Source organism: Branchiostoma floridae, chromosome 4 (assembly GCF_000003815.2).
Source record: "Branchiostoma floridae strain S238N-H82 chromosome 4, Bfl_VNyyK, whole genome shotgun sequence".
In the NCBI taxonomy this organism is placed as follows: Eukaryota; Metazoa; Chordata; class Leptocardii; order Amphioxiformes; family Branchiostomatidae; genus Branchiostoma; species Branchiostoma floridae.
Window position 1 is genome coordinate 28,958,846 of NC_049982.1, and position 14,996 is coordinate 28,973,841.

Consider the following 14,996-nt stretch of genomic DNA (forward strand, 5'->3'; position numbering starts at 1 on the left):
TTCAGATTGGTAGCACCCTTCTGCCGTAGTCTTGTGGATTGTGCCATGTAAGCCCGTCTCCCATTGGTGGATGTGAAGATGGGAATAAAACATGTCTCCAAGACCTGCGGGAAAAAGTCGGGACAATTTTTCTCTTTTGGTATCTAAGGCAAACATCTCGGCAAGTACCCAAAATTCAAGGTATTTATTGCTAGCTAAAGCCACAGCAAGCAAAATTTATGGATGACACCCTCTAAATACTCTACTACATCTAATGCAAGAACACAAAAGAAGTCAAGATGGTAAAAAAAAAAGGGCTTAAGTTTTGCAACACAGAAACACTACTGTAAGAAGAATTTGAGTGACAACAGATGATATCACAGTTAAAATGTCTTTCATACTTGTATTCAGTCATAAAGCCCGCCTTAATGCATGAAAATTGATTCTGATTCTGTGAGCTCTAAACAACATTTTTGGAAGTATCATACAATCATATGCCTGGGGATTTCTTGAACACTGCACATTATTAGTTACAAAGTTCACAAAACTAGTGCAGAGATGAAAAAGATTATTTTTGAGTACCGGTATATTTTGTCTACCAAAGAAAAGGCCCAGAAAGTCCCCTTTAATGACATATTTTGATGTTACCTCCAAACTAACACAGAGAACAGCATATACACAGTGTAGGCTGGATCAGAAGAAAAATGATCAAAATACTAATAAATCTAATGAACTATGACGGACCATTGCCGGAATGGAAAAAAAGGATATTTGACTATTTTGTCTATCGAAAGAAAATGCCCAGCAAATCTCCCTTTCGCCGACATAGTTGGAATCCAAAGTCCAAACCAACAGCAGCAAATAGAGTAAATAATGTGTAGATGGGATCAAAAGAAAAATGACCATGATACTAATCTACTTCAACTTTCCACATTAAGACTGGTTCTAAGAAAGATGATACGGTAATAACGAATGAGCCGTCACCCACCTGCCATTTGTCAAACCTAGAAACATTTTCCAGTTTTTCCTGGGGCCGTAGTCGTAAGGGTTTCTGAACACCTGGGCCAAGAAGAAAGTTGATAAGAAGAACGTAAAACACTGAAACACTGCCAGAAGCTATGGCAGAGTAAGTAATGGCTTGAACTATTGCATTAAATTCCAGAAGGTATACTGTTAGGATCAAGTCTAGCAATACCATACCATATATTTTGTGTAAGATAAGCATTCTATATATATATAGTTACATTCACAACTAAGCTCTGCTCCATAACTTAACTTGCAGGGAATATGTAATGATGTGGTATTTTCTAAGTGAATTCCCTTTTCTATATTTCTTAATCAATGCAGAAAAAATACAACTTCTACCCTCCAATTGCTTTGAGATTTGGAAAGTTTTTACCATATATTGAACAGGGAGAGAACGTCTTAGACAGGTACATTTGTCTATAGTATGCTATTTTAAAAGCTATCCTTCATCAGATAGAGGAAATATAAAAACATGATGAATAAGTTTGGGAAAGTGAGCTCTGCGAATAAAAAGTATTACTTCTTCTGCAAGAATATACATGATGAATTGTGCCAAAGTAAATGTGCTTAAGACAGATCACATGTTGTATGTTTCTGCATCGTAAGATTACTGTTGAAAGGATTTGTCTTATCTATAGGTGCAACTATATATCATATAATGTTATAATTGTATTGCGCAAGAATTTTACAATGTCCAAAGTATCTACTGATACATATCTATAGTTTCATAATATATATTTACAGGTGTATACCTCATTAAAACCAGAGGTTTTGTTTTTGTTTGTTTCCTGTGTGTTTCCAAGGGGACTCTAACAAGAGGTTAGGTCAAAGGTCCAAGTAATGGTTGTCAAAGGTTACCTCATTTCCTGTCTTTAACTTCCTGCTATATGCATGTCCTTTGCCTTATGGGGGCCAGTGGCCAGTGGGAGAATGCATATTTGACAGAACAGCAAGAAATTCAAATAATGAATAAAACAAAGTCCAAACAAATACTTAACTTAGATGTGAGATCAACTTGTTGTTTTGCTTTGTAAGAACTGCTTACCTGCCCCTTCTTTTGAGCCCTTTTACTTTCTTTCTTGTTGATGTGGACCTCTATACTGGTTTGTCCATGTGTGATGAGTCTGGCATGCCATACAGACAGGCCCCCTACAGCAGCACCTGCACCACTGGGAAATAAAATGGATCAGTCAATAGAAAACTGGCCGGGCACCGGACAAAATAAAACTGATGGGGAAGGGATGGACATATTATTTTTCTAGGTTTTGAAATGATAGATGTAATGTGTCTGAGGAAATATGGCACCTAATAGTATGCAATTCCTTTCCATACTACTAATTGGACTATTTAATCCTGCTAGTTAAATCCTGCTACAGCAATACTGAACTTGATGCTGATTCAATGCCATCTCTGGTGCTGATTGGACTACACTACACCTGTCTGTGGTGCTGATTGGCCTATACCATCCCTGTCCCTGGTGCTGATTGGACAATACCATCCCAGTCCCAGGTGTTGATTGGATTATACTAATACTGTCCCTGGTGCTGATCGGACTATACATGTATCATCCCTGTCCCTGGTCTGATTGGACTATATCAGCTGTGTCCCTAATGCTGTTTGGAATATACCATCCCTGTCCCTGGTGCTGATTGGACTACACCAGCTGTGTCCTAGGTGCTGATTGGACTACACCAGCTGTGTCCTAGGTGCGGATTGGACAGTACCACCACTGACCCTAGTGCTAATTGGACTATACCAGCTGTGTCCCTATTGCTAATTTGACTATACTATCCCAGTCTCTGGTATTTTATTGGACAATCCTGTCTCTGCCCTTGCTAAATAAAATCATACCGACCTGCACAGAAAGAAGAGGTAGATAATGAGGTTGTGCTGAGCCCTTTCCCACATGGTGACTGGCTCCTGCACAAATGTCTGGTTGGCTGGGTAGGAGAACTCTGATGCTGCGGTGTCCTGGCCCTGGGGCTGCCGTAACTGTAACTGCAGAGGGAAAGAAAATCATTTTGGACTACATTATCCCCGTCCCTAGTCCTGATTGGCTTATGGGGGCACACCCCAGTTTATTTGGGGTTTCAAATGGAGGCAGCACACCCTCAAGTCTAGCGACTTTCTCTTCCAGGGAATTATCCTGAAGCAAAATAACTGTATATGGGGTGAGAGCATATTCCTTCAGCTACAAGACCAACTGAGTTTCGATCCTTCAACTTCTTTAATTTTGAAAAATTATAGGGAAAAACCATTATTTTCATGTCAAAAATGATGCACAAAATCGGGCATTTTCGCATTGGATAAAACAGATGAAGCAGATTTTTCCGGCAAGCATGACTGATACTGCCAGAAAGAGGAAAGTCTAAAGAGTAATATAGCCAATTATGAAGAAAATTCTAGTACTACAGTTTTTTTAATCATCCAAGACGCGCGGCATTACAACTTGGCTTAACACAGTGCTTCAGAGGTCAATCTAGGTCACTGGCCTGTTTACATTCAGGCGTAGGAATATCCCGGAAGTAAGGCGCGGACCAAAACACAATTTGCACCAAAAACACACCATTTCCTACGCTTTTCAGCCATGTAACCGTTAAATGTCATTTCGCAGAAAATAATGAGAAATCTCAACTCAAACATAGACCCTCGGAAGCCTTTTGTCACTTTTTTGTCGTGCACTACCACGGACCCCGGTGGCGGAAGAACTGGGGTGTGCACCGTTATACCAACCCTGTCCTTGGTGCTGATTGGCATATGCTGTCCTTGCAACTGATTGAGCAATACTAACCTGACTTTGTTGCTAATTGGTCTATTTGGTCACTTTTCTGATTGGCTTCTATCAACCTTGTCCTTGGTGCTGATTGGATTATACCATCCTTGTCCTTGCTGCTAATTGGATTATCCCTGTCTTTGATGCTGATTGGGCTATATTATCAATCCCCCAGGCACAGATTGATATACTCTACAATCATGTATCTTTGTTCTTGCAATTGGTTGGATCAAACCATTCAGTTTTTTTTGCTAACTTGACTTGATTATCCCCTTTCTTGGTACTGATAGAGTGATGCCATCCCTCCCCTTGGTACAGAATGGTAGACACACTACCCATGGTTTTTCTACTGAATGGGCCTCAGCATTCCTGTCCCTGGTTTTGATTGGACAATTGCATTCCTGTCCTCAATGCTGATTGGACAATAACATTATTGACCCTGCTGCTGATTGGACAATTCAATTTTCTTTCCTTGGTACTGATTGGATACATCTTTAAGGCATAAATCTGTACAATACAAGGTTAGAAAACAGCAACTTACTGCAGCAGCTTGGATACTATCCAGTGGTGACAGCAGGGAAAACTTGCCACTGAAAAGGTATTTCTGAAAAAAAAAAAAATTATTTTCTTTTTATATCAGCAAATTGTGCACACTACATTATGTATTAAAACATCTTGGGCAAGTACATTGACTGTTTTCCTTTTCACACTGGAATATTAACATATACAATATTAATACAAAAGTAAATTATAAACAATAGCTTCCTCTGAGAAAGGTGAACAGTTACTATTGAATTCCAAGTAATAATCTGTAAATAGTGCATCAAGAAAACTTCTCTTGATTGTCAAGATAACTTTTTTTTTAATATCTAATACTAAGGGACTTGTGTTGGCTCTAAAAAGTGTAACTATTTAATATAATATAATATAATATAATATAATATAATATAATATAATATAATATAATATAACATAATATAATATAATATAATATAATATAATATAATATATATTAAACAAAGTCATTTCCAAACCTCAGTTCAATAGTTGAAACTCAGAGGAAACTCAGAGATATCTCCTGTGTGTATACTGTTTTTCCCTAGTCAGGAATTTCTAATGTTTGCTTTTAAGAGGATGATATTATTTATCTGACAAGTCTTGTTTTCACCAATTAGAGTCTGTAATTCCCATGTGTTTCTCATGAGTTTCATGGTAATTAATCACTCCTAGGACTCTTGCCAGCCTGCTGTCTGCTAAATACAGTATATGCTATATGCCCTTGAGCCTCCTAGGCTAGGAGGCTCAAGGGCATATAGCATATACTGTATTTAGCAGACAGCAGACTGGCAAGTCCTCGTGTTTCTGTGGGTGAGGTAGTTGGTCACAGATTTTAGCTAATATAATGATTCCATAGGATTTTGCATGTGTATGTATTTCAGTATCTGTCTACTGTTACAGTATGACAAGAGTCTCAGACGTTTAAGGAGGTCCCATGTTTGAGGAGGTGCATATAAGGAATGGTAATAAAGGAGAAGGGTTAGCAACCCCCTCTGTTAAACTATAACCTGATTCTGAAATTTGCAAACCAATGTGACAATACACCTTTCTCATGCAGCAGCCATGATAGATTCAAAATGAAGCCAATGTGGCAAACAAAAGACTGCCCATTAGCAGTTCAACCAATGACAGCATGGCTATTAGGGAATCAACCAATAAGAGATTGGCTGCATGTCCGTCAAATACTGGCATTTGTTATTATGATTCTACTTTCCCTATCTTAAGGGGCTATAGTATCAGTTAAATCTAAATTGCTACATCTTTGGTGCAAAACACTAGTAATAATGTTCATTATTTGATCTTATCTTGTGAAAATTTGTGTGGTTTGGGGGAAAACTAAGTTCTGTCTGTTTGCCTCATTGACCTAGTTATTGATCTACCATGGCCGCTGCGTGAGAAATGTGTATAGGCACTACAGGGTAAACAACAACAACAACAAACGACAATCTAAAGATGTACTCACGAATCACAGTAACCTTACCTCAGAGTTATGGAAGTGGTCTAAGAAGACGTCGTATGTGCTGTAGCAGACATAGCAGCATCCCACAAAGATGTAGACACAGAAGAGGAAGAAGTAGCGGTGGTTGTAATGTCCAACACAGTTGTTCAGCCATGCTGACATATGGTTAAGGAAATTCTAGATAAATCCACACTGATTTGACTGGTACACTATCTTCATTATAAATATAGAATACAACACGGTGTATTCCGTATCACCCAAGGTATCAGCCCGACCGCGGGTCGGATCGCCCGACGGCCGGAGGGTGATACGACCCGCGGGAGGGCTGAGACCAAGGGTGATGTGGAATACACCGTGTTGTATTCAATTTATGTCATACCCACCTGAGAAAACCCATGTTTTGATGCGAAATGCGCCAGAAGTTGAACAAATTTGTTGCCCTCGAAAAAAAAAAGTGTTGCAACAGTAATGTTCCAACGTCCGAATCAGGTATTCGAACTTTCGATGGCGCCGTACTCGGCTCACTCGAAACAATTCGATTTATTTGATTTATTCAAATGGAGCCCATGTGATAAGCCCGGGCCGTACGGAAAGTTATCAGCCGGTCCGGAACACCCGTATTGAACATTTTCGCGTCACAGGTATGACATAAAGGTTAATACATTCTACTGATATTTGTTCAATTTTGTATCGTATATATACAACGTGTTGTATTTTATCTATGTCATACTCACCTGAGAAAACACATATTTCGATGCAAAATGCACCAGAAGTTGAGAAAATGTTGCGTCCTCAAACAAAAGATTGTAACAACAGCAATTCTAGCATCCAAATCCGGTATTCGAATTTTCAACCGTGCCGTATTCAGCCCGTTTGAAATAGTTCGATTTACTAGAAGGAAGCCCGTATGATACGTGTGTGGCCCAGGTATGACATAAATGTATGTATGTGGCCACGACAGCAGCCTGCTGCCCATGTGCCCAGATTGTATTGTTTATGTCGTAATTTTAATAAAGTCAAAGTCAATATATTTTGGGTAGCATTTGTGCGTATGTTTGTATGTATGTGAATAGATATGCAGCATAACTTTGCATTGAATTTGTGGGTCATTCTGTAGTAATTTGTCCATGCATAAAGGTGACCTTTTTAGAACAATATTGGGTGTCCCTTGAAAAATGCCAAAATCTCTGTATATATTCAGAGGGTCTCTTACTAGTATTCCAACTATCTGTGTACCTTCCTTAATATCTGATAGTCACTTGACTGCTGTTGTTAGCTTACAGACCCTACCGTTAGCAAGAAATTGAGCACGGCGTTGGTCATACAAACAGTTTTGGTGCTGCCATTTTACATTGACCCACTTTCAACTTCTTAAATCACAAATCTCAAGATGATAGTAGTCCTTCAAACTTTTTCTATATCTCCCTAAATGAGTCATAGTCATTTGACTGCTTTCTAAAACTTATCCTGACTACCTTAATCGCAAGAAAGAGTGCCATATACATATTAGGAGTAGTTTCGGCACTTTCAACTTCTTAATCGCAAATCTCAGTATCCCAAGATGAGATATTCTTCCAAGTTCCAACCTTTCTTGTATCTTTCCAAAATGTGTCATAAACTTTCTAAAACTTATCCTGACTATCATTAGCGAGAAAGTGTGTCAAAAGTTGGCTATATGCAAGCAAAGTTATACGTATACTGTGCAGTACATTAGAAGCGGGTCCATATGGGGGTATTAGGATTTCAAAAAGGATTAATATTTAATTGAAAAGATGGATGAGGTAATCTAAGAAAAAGTAGGGAGAATTTGTACCTCCCCAAAATATCATCTTTCAGAAAATAACAGTCACGGTAGTCAGGATAAGCTTTACAAAGCAGCTAAGTGACTATCACATATTTAAGGAGATACAAAAAAGTTTGATGACTTATAATCCCATCTTGGGCTACAGAGATTTGAGCACTTTAGTAAAAGACATTGAAAGTAGTTCAACATAAAATGTCAGTGCCAAACCTACTTCTGTGACAGACATCGGGCACAATTTCTACTAACGGTAGGGTTGCTAAAGGGGCATTCCACTCCAGAAGGGAGTCTTGTTTTCCAATAGATAATGTGTCAATGAATACATAATCAGCCGAATTCTGTGGAATTCACCTTGGGATGAATTACGTGATGTGTGTTTTATAAAACAATAATGACACTCACTAAACCCATGCAGACCCTAACCATGCATTCCCTATACGCATAGACACTTTGTTTATCGTACATATTTTCGGGATAAATGAGGTACGCTAAGCACACCGAGAAGGCAAATTGTTCATAAGATAGCAAAGAATACAAGAACAAGACGAGAATTTCTTAGCGAACCTGAGATTAGTTTTGTAACCTTACCTAAAAGTTTAGCATTGTATTCAGCCATAGGATTAATTCAACTAGAGGGTACTTGGGGAGTTTAGTGGAAGAGTGAATGCTTTTGAGGCATGTGGAGCAACTGGGTACTTTATCGTATAATGTGAAGTAGTAATGCAGTTATCACTTCCTAAAATTGATATCTATCGGAAAATTACACTCCCGTGTGGACTGGAATGCCCCTTTAAGCTAACAACAGCAGGTGAGTGACTATCAGACATTTAGGAAGATACACAAAAACATAGAAGACTAGGAACCCTTGGAATACAGAGATTTGGCCCCTTTTTATGGACCATTTTGCTATCTAAAAGGGCTACTTTGATACAAGGACAAATTAGTACAGAATGACCCAGAAATTATTTAATTGAAACGTGTTGGCTGGCAGTTCTGATGACGTTTGTGCACACACAGTTTAATAGTATACAAAAAAAAAAGTAATCCTAAATAATACTGACTCGAAAGAAATACCAGTACCAACCTCCAGTATCTGTTCCCATGGTCAATGCCCTTACCACCAGTGCACAATTGGAAGGGTCCTCAAGGGGAATTCAAGAACTCATCTGCTACAATGCCCTGTGTTTAGGCTTGAACTTTTGGTAAATTTGTCCAAACAAACTTGATTCAAGCATAACTATTTATTCTCATTACATATACACTTCTTGAGTGGAATGCCCCTGTAAGGAACACCCCTGGCAATTGTCACAAGACTTAGCAATTGACTTTGCAATAAGGTACGTTCATCAATATTTCAAAGCAAACTTCCCTTTGAAAATCGTGCCGACGGTGCTTTCAGGCTCTAAGGAAATGGATGGTATTAAGGCAGGGGTCTCTTAAGAAAGGATACGACAGTGATGATCCATCTTCAAGACACAGCTGAAAGAAAAAAAGACATATATCGGATTAAAGTCTTAAGGTCTATCATCTGATACAGCACCCAAGGCAACTTATTGGATTTAACTGTCAAGTGGTGTTCCAAGGCTGTTAAATTTCAAAGCATATTTTTATTACTGATAATTCTATTGTGACTTTTGCTTAAGGTCTACCATTTGATACAGCACCTAAGGCAACTTATTGGATTTAACTGTCAAGTGGTGTTCCAAGGCTGTTAAATTTCAAAGCATATTTTTATTACTGATAATTCTATTGTGACTTTTGCTTAAGGTCTACCATTTGATACAGCACCTAAGGCGTCTTATTGGATTTAACTGTCAAGTGATGTTCAAAGACTATTAAATTTCAAAGCATATCTTTACTAGTATTAATATTACTGATAATTCTATTGAGGCAAACTTTTGCTTAAGGTTGTTTGTAAACATTGTGTTTGACAAAACTGTGTAAGATAGTTGCAGGTAAAGTGATAAATATTTTACAGACATATGAAAATAACTATCTGTGTGCTAGTTATCTCCCAGTGTAATAAACATTGCATGGGGTATATATTATGTAGTATTTCTTATCTATAACTTAACTATAAATCGTATTGTACATTTTACAGCAATGATAAAATTGCAACATATTTATGGCTACAAAATGCATCCTTATTTATGACACAAATGTCTAACAGAAAAAAAAACACTTTTGTGTTCAGTAAAAGAAGAAATTGAATATTTGAAACTACCTGAAACATTCACTTTTGTGCATTTCATGTTTTATTTGTCATTGTGAATTTGTCGCTGATTCTGTCAAAATGCATTTTTCTCCATTGGTTCTCATAAGCCAACAGACAAGCAGTTAGCAGGACATAGAAGACAGGAAATGTGATAACCTTTTCTGGGACCTTTGACCTAACTTCCTGTTAGTGTTCCCAAAGTGCCTAGCATGTGGAAACTAATTGGCACTAAACCATTTTGACTTAGATTTGACCACAACTACTTCCTTCATATTTCAGTGAAACCATTTTCCTGTCACTATTCTGTATTCAAAAAAAAAAAAAAAACACAAGCAAATACACAAACAGAAAACAAATCTTTCGTACTAGTAGGAGGTAAAAGATGTTCTCACCATTTACAGACACTGCAGTGGTGTGTGCGCGGAGGCTTGGGTGAGATGCACTTTTTACACACGGTGGTGACCTCTGTGTTCAACCTGTCACCCTGTGGGAAAGTGGGGAGGGGGTACAGATATCAATGTTAGCCAGTGAAGAAGTTTTGTTCTTCATTCCTCAATAATGATTGGTTTATACTACCCATGGCAAATCATTTGTACTGATTAGTCTACACCATTCCTGTCCTTGGTACTGATTGGAATAAACCACCCATCTTTTGCCCTGAATGGACTAAGTCATAGATGCCCATTGATTGGACTATACCAGTCCTGTTCTTGGTGCTGATTGGACTATATCACCCTCATCTTTGGTACTGATTGGACAAAAAAAAACTGATGTCAGTGGTGCTGATTGGACAATACCACCCCTGCCCTTAGTAGAGATGGGATGATATAATCCTTTTCCCTAGTGCTGATTGGGCTATATGATCAATGTCCTTGGTGTTGATTGGATAATACCATCCCTGTTCTTAGTACAGATGGGACAATATAATCCTTTTCCTTAGTTCTGAATGGACTATACCAACCCTGTCCTTGGTGCTGATTGGACTACAGCATCCCCGCACTTGGTACTGATTGACTTATACCTTACCCACTCTTGGTGCTAATTAGTCCATACATTCTCTGTCATTTGACTATCCCACCCCTATCCTTGGTATTGATTGGACTATTCTATCCTTGTCCTTGGTGCTGATTGGACTATACCATAACTGTCCTTGGTGATGATTGGTCTCTATCTTTCCGGTTCTTGGCACTGATATTGGTCTATACCATCTCTGTCCTTGGTGCTGATTGGACTATACCATAACTGTCCTTGGTGCTGATTGGTCTGTGCCATCCTTGTTCTTGCCACTGATTTGTCTATACAATCCCTGTCCTCGGTACTAATTGGACAATACAATCCCTGGCCTTGGTGCTGAGTAGTAAGGTAGGAGCTTATCAGTTACTTACCGAAGGAGGCTTTCCCGGAGATGTCAGTAGGGCCTTGAAGTAGTGGAAGAGGACGTTGACCGCCAGCCAGTTACCGAAGAAGAGATGAAAGGTCAAGGTCACGTAGCTACGTTCTCGCATGATGGGGAAAAACACCAGCCAGGCGATGCCTATCACACTCAGGACCAGTGAAACAACCACGAATACAAACACCTGTAAAAGTAAGAAGTATGTCAAGTTAACAGTCTGGGGAGTTTTGTAGAAAGAAATGCAAAGGGGAGCAATGCAATGGTTTAAGGTATCTCGGTTGGCTAAATTGGCATTTTGACCTTCCACTGTTTTCTTATTAATAAATTAAGAACGAATGGAGCCGTAACGAATGTTGATAGATGGGCATGAAAGAATTCTAAATCTGATTTTTTGGGTAGTAATTAGAAAATGTTTGTTTTCATCTAATTAAAAAAATTTAATTCTTAATAACCACAGATCGTTAGTAGATAACAGTTTGCGCAACCGTGAGTTTGTAGTCTTCATCATTATGCAACGAAAAACGAAGTTTCATTACAGTGGTATGTAGCAAGGTGCTGTATTTTGTCATAGAAAAAATTGTATCAGAGGCAATAAAAATGATGACGTCATCAATTTGGGCCCCAAAAAATCAGATTTAGAATTCTTTCATGCCAATCTATCAACATTCGTTACGGCTCCATTTGTTCTTAATTCATTAATAAGAAAACAGTGGAAAGTCAAAATGCCAATTTAGCCAACCGAGATACCTTAAGGAGTGAAGCAACCAAGCTATGTATTTTGTACCATGTATGTAAAAAATTGTGAACTATATAGACTTATGAATAGACTTATAAGACTCAATAGGACTTTACATGATGTACTCTGTATCTCTGTTATAATACTTAGACCCTTGCCCACCCTCATGACCTCAATGAAAAGCGGCCTGCAGGCTTTCGGGAATAAAAAAAGTTTCAAACAAACAAGCTTTGCAAGGATATGAAGTTTAAAATGTTGGTAAAATTGGGTTTTAGAAATCAAAGTGATAATTTTTGCACTGATTGTTTAACCATATGTTTTGGATTGAAAACTTTATTTGGTAGTCCCTACCCTAAAAAGCGTAACAAAAACTGTACAAGGGGAAACATTTGCAGTGGATTTATTTTATGGTTTTTCATGTTGACATCTTAAATAGAAACTTCAAACCATTGCAAACATTTCCACTTCTGAAGTAAAACTCTACAAAAAAAAGTGTACATGTGACTGTGAGTTATAACTGTGAACTTAAAACCATGCAAATACTTCATTTTTCTTCTTACCCTGAAATTAAATCCCTGCAAAAAGTTCAACTTCTACAGTTTCTGTAGTACTTATAATATTACACAACACATAAAAAGTAGGGATTCTTTTACTCACAGGGCCGAATGCCTTGACCACCTTTTCCACAAACCATAGAAGAGGCTCCATTAGGGTATCCCACATCACCCATGGGGACAGGAAGGCATTGCAGAACAGTGACTTAAAAGTGAGGACCATGATGTACTTATACTCCTGAACCTTCCTCCTCCCTCGTTGTAGCCATCTGTAAGAGTGGTAAGGGGAGTAATGCTAAAAGTAGTCTTTTTGATGCCGTAGGGACTAGGGCTGGGTATCGGTACAGCGTACCGGTACAAAACCAGTTTTTCTTATTGGACCGGTCCAGAAAAACCGGACCTGAAAAAATTAGGTGGACCAGATGTTGGACCGATTAGAAAATTAACAGATTATTTCATAAGGCATTCACACGTTTTGGCGCTTGCAGGTGGAAGAAAATAACAAGAGTGAAGTAGAGTAGAGTTTATAGTAAGTTTTACAACCATTCGTACAGGTGCAGTTAACGGTTGTAGGATTTTAAAACGCCAGTGTACTAGTAAGTCTAATACTCCACCAAACAGATTTCTTTGTAGTGAAATGGACCATTGGTATGAGTCATACTGAATCAGGTCCAGGTTCAGGTCTGGACCTGGACCTGATCCTTTGGACCTGAACCGGACCTGGACCTGATTCTTCTGTACTGGTATCCAGCCCTAGTAGGGACAGTGGGTTGTTATCCACTGTGTCTAGGACATGGTATTTGAAGGTGGAGCCCATCCCTCTCCTTTCACCCCCACAACTGAAGTCAGGTATCCTTTTTACACCTGGGTGAAGTGAGGAAGGTTGCATTTTGTGCAAAGTGCCTTTCCGAAGGACAGAACCTATAGGTAAGAAAGCTAGGAATTGAATCTGTGACCTCTTGATTTTTTATACGAAATCAAGTTGTTTAGTTCAGCTTCTACAGTGTAAAATAAAACGTCATAACCATAGAAGAGGAATTATAACAGGCTAATTTCTATGTAATATCTTTGGTTTATGAGTTTCAAGCTGACCGGTGCAATGGCCTAGTGGGTAGAGTGTTTGCCTTGCATTCGGTAGGTCATGAGTTCGATCCCCGGCCGAGTCATACCAAAGACTTTAAAAATGGTCCATGCTGCTTTCTCTGCTTAGCACTCAGCATTCGGGAAAGAGTATGGAAGTTGAACACACACCACTATCCAGTGGACTAGCCCCCTGCTGTAGTGATTGCGTTGTGTGGCCCAAGGGCTACTGAAACGGAGATGGGCTCCGCCCTATCTGCCATCAGGCGCGGGAAGGACTTTAACTAACTAACTAACCATGAGTTTCAAGCTATGGTTAAGAAGAAGAAATACATCATGTGTTTACTACTGTAAATGCAGAAATGTTCGCGCGAACTTAAAACCACCGCGAACATTTATCCCTTATAATATTATGTGGCTACAGATGTCTATGGTGCTACCACAAACTTAAAACCACCTTGAACACTCCATTTTCCCTCTACCGGGAAATTATATCTGCGCGAACTTTACTGCATTTACAGTATATTGCTAGATCCATTAACAGTTTCAGCCTTTTACTCTAGGAAATACTGTTAAACTCACTTTCCGGTCCCTCTTTACTTAGGGATAAATAAGCACACTGACACACACATCTAAGTCCACGTGAGTGTATTCCCAGAATCTCCACATTCCAGACTAGGCTGTTCCATTCGTGAGGGGGGGTAGGCTATTCTAATCTAAGTAATCTAACAATTAATATTATTAATTATTGTACCAACCTTCTGATGAAGGCGGGTGACCTTATGTATGCAGCCATATTCTAGATGGTTGTTGTCTGTGCTGCATTCATGCAACCCTTCCTGGTGCCTGCACTTCCGTTCCCTTCAGCCAGATGGCGTTGTCAAACAGCAGATTCACCTATGCTATATAAATCTGGTGAAAAACAAATACAGGCACTGTTAGGGTCTCATTGATGAGTTTTGTCTTCCCATAGACTTCTATGTTATGATTCGTTGTTTACATGCATGGGCGCGTTCATAATGAAGATACGTAAAATTTTAGCATATTTTTCATTCTATGTTGAGCGCATTTCCCCTATATTGTGGGAAAAAATTGCCAACGTGAACCTGCCAATGGGAACTTAGATACTGGAAAGGGGAAATGTTCACAGTTTCAATGGAAGCAACCACCTGGACTGCAGTATAGTCAAACCTGTCCAAGAAGACCACTCAGGGATCTGATAAAATCTGGTCTGAGTGGACAGGTGGTCACTAAACACGGAAAAGATATCACATTGACCAGGTGGTCATTATGTAGATGTGGTCACTACACGGTTGTAGCCAGCCAGAAACCATTTTCTGTCCCCTCGATTTTGAATGGCTTTGGCGCAACGTTCCTACGGGGGTCCGTAGGAACGTTGCGCCAAAGCCATAGCTCCGTGTC

At 39.1% G+C, this 14,996-nt stretch overlaps 1 protein-coding gene across 1 annotated transcript in view; it reads right to left on the reverse strand.

Annotated features, from left to right (window-relative positions):
- The window catches only part of LOC118414005 (palmitoyltransferase ZDHHC16-like), a gene marked incomplete in the record, with an annotated part of 19,471 nt that continues 4,475 nt past the window's right edge, over positions 1 to 14,996 (reverse strand). Inside the window, 11 exon segments of the mRNA XM_035817714.1 lie at positions 1 to 104; positions 968 to 1,038; positions 2,051 to 2,174; positions 2,861 to 3,003; positions 4,320 to 4,382; positions 5,817 to 5,950; positions 9,047 to 9,075; positions 10,204 to 10,295; positions 11,197 to 11,388; positions 12,598 to 12,763; positions 14,333 to 14,486. Coding sequence (XP_035673607.1) covers positions 2 to 104; positions 968 to 1,038; positions 2,051 to 2,174; positions 2,861 to 3,003; positions 4,320 to 4,382; positions 5,817 to 5,950; positions 9,047 to 9,075; positions 10,204 to 10,295; positions 11,197 to 11,388; positions 12,598 to 12,763; positions 14,333 to 14,370 — 1,155 coding nt within the window.